A 3,289-nucleotide genomic window follows, 5' to 3' on the forward strand; every position below is an offset into this window, starting at 1 on the left:
TCGAGCGGCCAATGAAGCCGCTTGATGGCCCAACCGGATGTCGTTTTCAATAAAGGCGTCGCAGGCGTTAAGCCAAACACCCAGCCCACAGCCCACCACGCCATCGCCAGGCCCAGATGAGACACATGTGGCTGACTTGGCTGTCTGGATGGCACTTTATTAATTTTTTTAAGTTCATTAACGTTTGACTTGTTCAAGCAAGCGAAAATTGCGATACACCAAATGGGCGGGACGAATCCCTCACTCTCGGCTTCCATTCAGTTTGATGGCCTTGTCAACTGAATATTGCTTTCGCTATTCCAGCCCCTTAAAAGACCGTTACAAAGGGTCAAACAAGCATAGAGAAACAACCTTTATACGCGTGGACAACTTTCTTGCTTGTCAACTCTGAAATGAAAGCTAAAGAAAAGTTATAGCTGTCAGGTAAAAAGGATTTCCCTGTAATATATCGCATTGACAATGTTTGCTCACCTCTAAGTGCAATCGATTGCTACGATAGCAAGAAATCTAATAAATATTTCGCAGGCTCAAGCTCTGTCATAGAATCTACATAATGAATTCAAATGAAGATATACAAATCGATAAGAATCGTATTGTAGTAGAGTAAGTAGAGTTTGTCAAGCGATAGGCATACGATATATTGCTACACAAGCGATAGTTACAATATTCGATGTATCACATCATCAGAAACTTATATGGGTATACAGATTGATATATAATAGCGTGTGTCATCGATAAGACAAGCATATGATATATCGAACGGCTCTCGCTCTCATCTAGTTTCATGAGCAATATAGAACCCTTATATATCGATATAAGAGTTGATAAGTCAATAGAACTGTAATCGATATACATGCGATAGGCATCGCTTGTTATCGATGGCACGATATATGGAACGATTTTCTCGCTATTCAATATACAAACCAATGCAAATAATTTATCGCAACCATCGAAATACGATTTATATCGAAGCATCAGCTTGCTGAGTAAATAAACAAATATTCAAAAAAAAAAAAAAAGAATAAATAAATATTCATGCAAATTTTGATATATTCGATCAACGATTGTCAAACTTTGCTTAACTGTACTTTTCTGAGTGAGTCTATCGATAACTTGTCGAGACGCCTGATAGTTTTTGGGGCATTTCGTTGCTGTACTGTTGTAACTACAGAGGGAAATGGGGATTCTGGTTTAGTTTCTGAAGGAAACTCCAGAAATGTAAGTTCAGAAATCATGTGAGCAAAGCAAGAAATCAATAGCAAATTTCCAATAACAATTTTTCCAATAACAAACTTTCCAAATTGCACAATCGTTTAATTTGAAAAATTAAAAAGAAGAAGCCCGAAAGTCCGATAGCCCGAGAACATGTCGAACCTGTCGAATGTGTTGCCCGCCAAAGCCAAGGGCAGCACATCCGAAGCGAAGAGCGTGCAGAACTCGTCGACCACGATGGCAGCGAAATCACTGCCAGCTGGCGAGCAGGCGACCAGGGACGAGAATGCGCCCAGTACCAGCCAGGGACGGCAGCATCAGAGCAGTCACCACAGCAGCCACCATAGCTCTCAGCAGCGGCAAGTCAGCGCTGCCAGCTGCAGCAACAGCCATAGCCATAGCCACAGCCATAGCCATAGCTATAGCCATAGCCGTAGTAATAGCAATATCAATATCAATACCAACGACATCAGCAGCAGCAACAGCAACAGCAACAGCAACAGCAACAATAACAGCAACAGCAACAGCAACAGCAACACGAATAGAATTGGCTCGGCAATGCCAATGACCCAGCTGAACGGGCCGGTGATGGTGATGCGCATAAAGCGGGAGCTGAACGAGATCGTACAGAATCCGCCGCCCAACTGCAGCGCCGAGATGTGCAAGGACGATCTGTTCCACTGGAAGGCGATAATCATTGGGCCCAGCGGCACCGCCTATGAGGGCGGCATCTTCAAGCTAGACATACGCTTTCCGGGTGCGTATCCATTCCGACCGCCACAGATTCGTTTCATAACGCGCATCTATCACTGCAACGTTGACAGTCGCGGCGTCATCTGTTTGGACGTGCTGAACGAACGCTGGTCGCCGGTAATGAACATTGCCAAGGTGCTGCTATCCATTTGGGTGCTCATTGGCGAATGCAATCCGAATGATCCACTTGTCATGGGCATTGCCGACCAGTACAAGTGCAATCGGAAGGAGCACGATAAGGTTGCGCGCTACTGGACGACGAAACGGTTTGCAATGCCCAAGTCCAAGTCCAGCTCCAAGTTCGAGCAGGAGGTAATGCTGTCGAACGGTCAGGAGCGGGATAAGGACCAGGAGCAGGAACTGGAACAGGTGTCAGAGCAGATATCGGGGCTGGAGCTGGTAGGGGCATCGGACTTGACGGCGGAACAGGTACTCGAGACCCAGAACCAGAACCATAACCAGGACCAGGAAGAGGAGACAGCGGCTAGCAGCGGGGCAAGCAGTGTTAACGTTAGCGCTGACCGCAGCCGTAACCAACTTTAAACAGATTTCCCCAAAAATAAACCGACTGCAAACATACTCTAGCGTGCCTGTCCGTAGGGGGCGGGGCGTTTGTCAAGAGGTCAAGCGTGGGGCGTGAACAATTTGCGTAAATGCGGCAAGCGGACAAAAAATATGACTTGCATAATATGCCAGGACTTTCCTCCTCCAGCCCACTCTCTCTTCCTCTCTCTCTCTTCTCTACATATATATCTCTATCTCCCTCGCTACTTTTTCTCAGCTTCCCTCGGCCTCACTCTGCCTCAGCCTCCAGTCCAGCTGCTGACGCCAGTAGATAGCTAGTCGAGCCTTTGCGCGTTCATGTCCATGAATATTCATGAGCTGCCAAAAATGAAGCGTGCATAAGGCGCTAGCAACGACTCGAGCCCCCGGGAGTGGGAGTACGGCACGAGCGAGGGGATGCTTGAAAAATGAATTGGAACGCGAATGGGTTGAATGGCGGTTAGAAGGGGGCGAGGTGTGAGGGAAGCGTTGGCAGCGATTGGAGTCAGTTGGCTGAAGGTGTTGAAAGCACGCTGAAAGCGCACACACACACACACACACACGCACACATATATATGTTCTACATAAACACACAGAGACACACGAACCCACGCACTTGGTGAACTGCAGCGTTGGCAACTCTTGAAATGGGAGGGTGAGGCATGGCGTATACTTAATTAGAACCAAAGATATATATCTCTGAGAATAGGTATTAACAAAGGAAAAAAACAAATGTTAAGAAAATATTTATTAGCCTCGGTCGAAGCTCGAATTTGTCTGG

At 46.5% G+C, this 3,289-nt stretch overlaps 1 protein-coding gene and 1 pseudogene across 1 annotated transcript; both read left to right on the forward strand.

Moving 5' to 3' along the window:
• The first annotated feature begins 1,123 nt into the window (after positions 1–1,123).
• LOC115482752 (nuclear fragile X mental retardation-interacting protein 2-like) lies at positions 1,124–1,780 on the forward strand. Its single transcript, XM_030223482.1, has 3 exons — positions 1,124–1,218; positions 1,335–1,648; positions 1,758–1,780. The coding sequence occupies exons 2-3, from the start codon at positions 1,366–1,368 to the stop codon at positions 1,778–1,780; spliced, it is 306 nt and encodes a 101-aa protein (XP_030079342.1). The 5' UTR covers positions 1,124–1,218; positions 1,335–1,365.
• On the forward strand, positions 1,777–2,517 carry LOC115482961 (annotated as a pseudogene).
• Positions 2,518–3,289: the final 772 nt, after the last annotated feature.

Source organism: Drosophila hydei, unplaced genomic scaffold (genome assembly GCF_003285905.1).
Source record: "Drosophila hydei strain 15085-1641.00,03,60 unplaced genomic scaffold, DhydRS2 tig00000215-arrow-arrow-pilon, whole genome shotgun sequence".
Taxonomy (NCBI): domain Eukaryota; kingdom Metazoa; phylum Arthropoda; class Insecta; order Diptera; family Drosophilidae; genus Drosophila; species Drosophila hydei.

Bases quoted from the DNA above. Each gene is read 5' to 3' on its own strand.
- LOC115482752 (XM_030223482.1), top strand. From the start codon at position 1,366: ATGTCGAACCTGTCGAATGTGTTGCCCGCCAAAGCCAAGGGCAGCACA. The intron at 1,649-1,757 runs GTAATAGCAATA...CAACACGAATAG, and splicing joins TAGCTATAGCCATAGCCGTA to AATTGGCTCGGCAATGCCAA.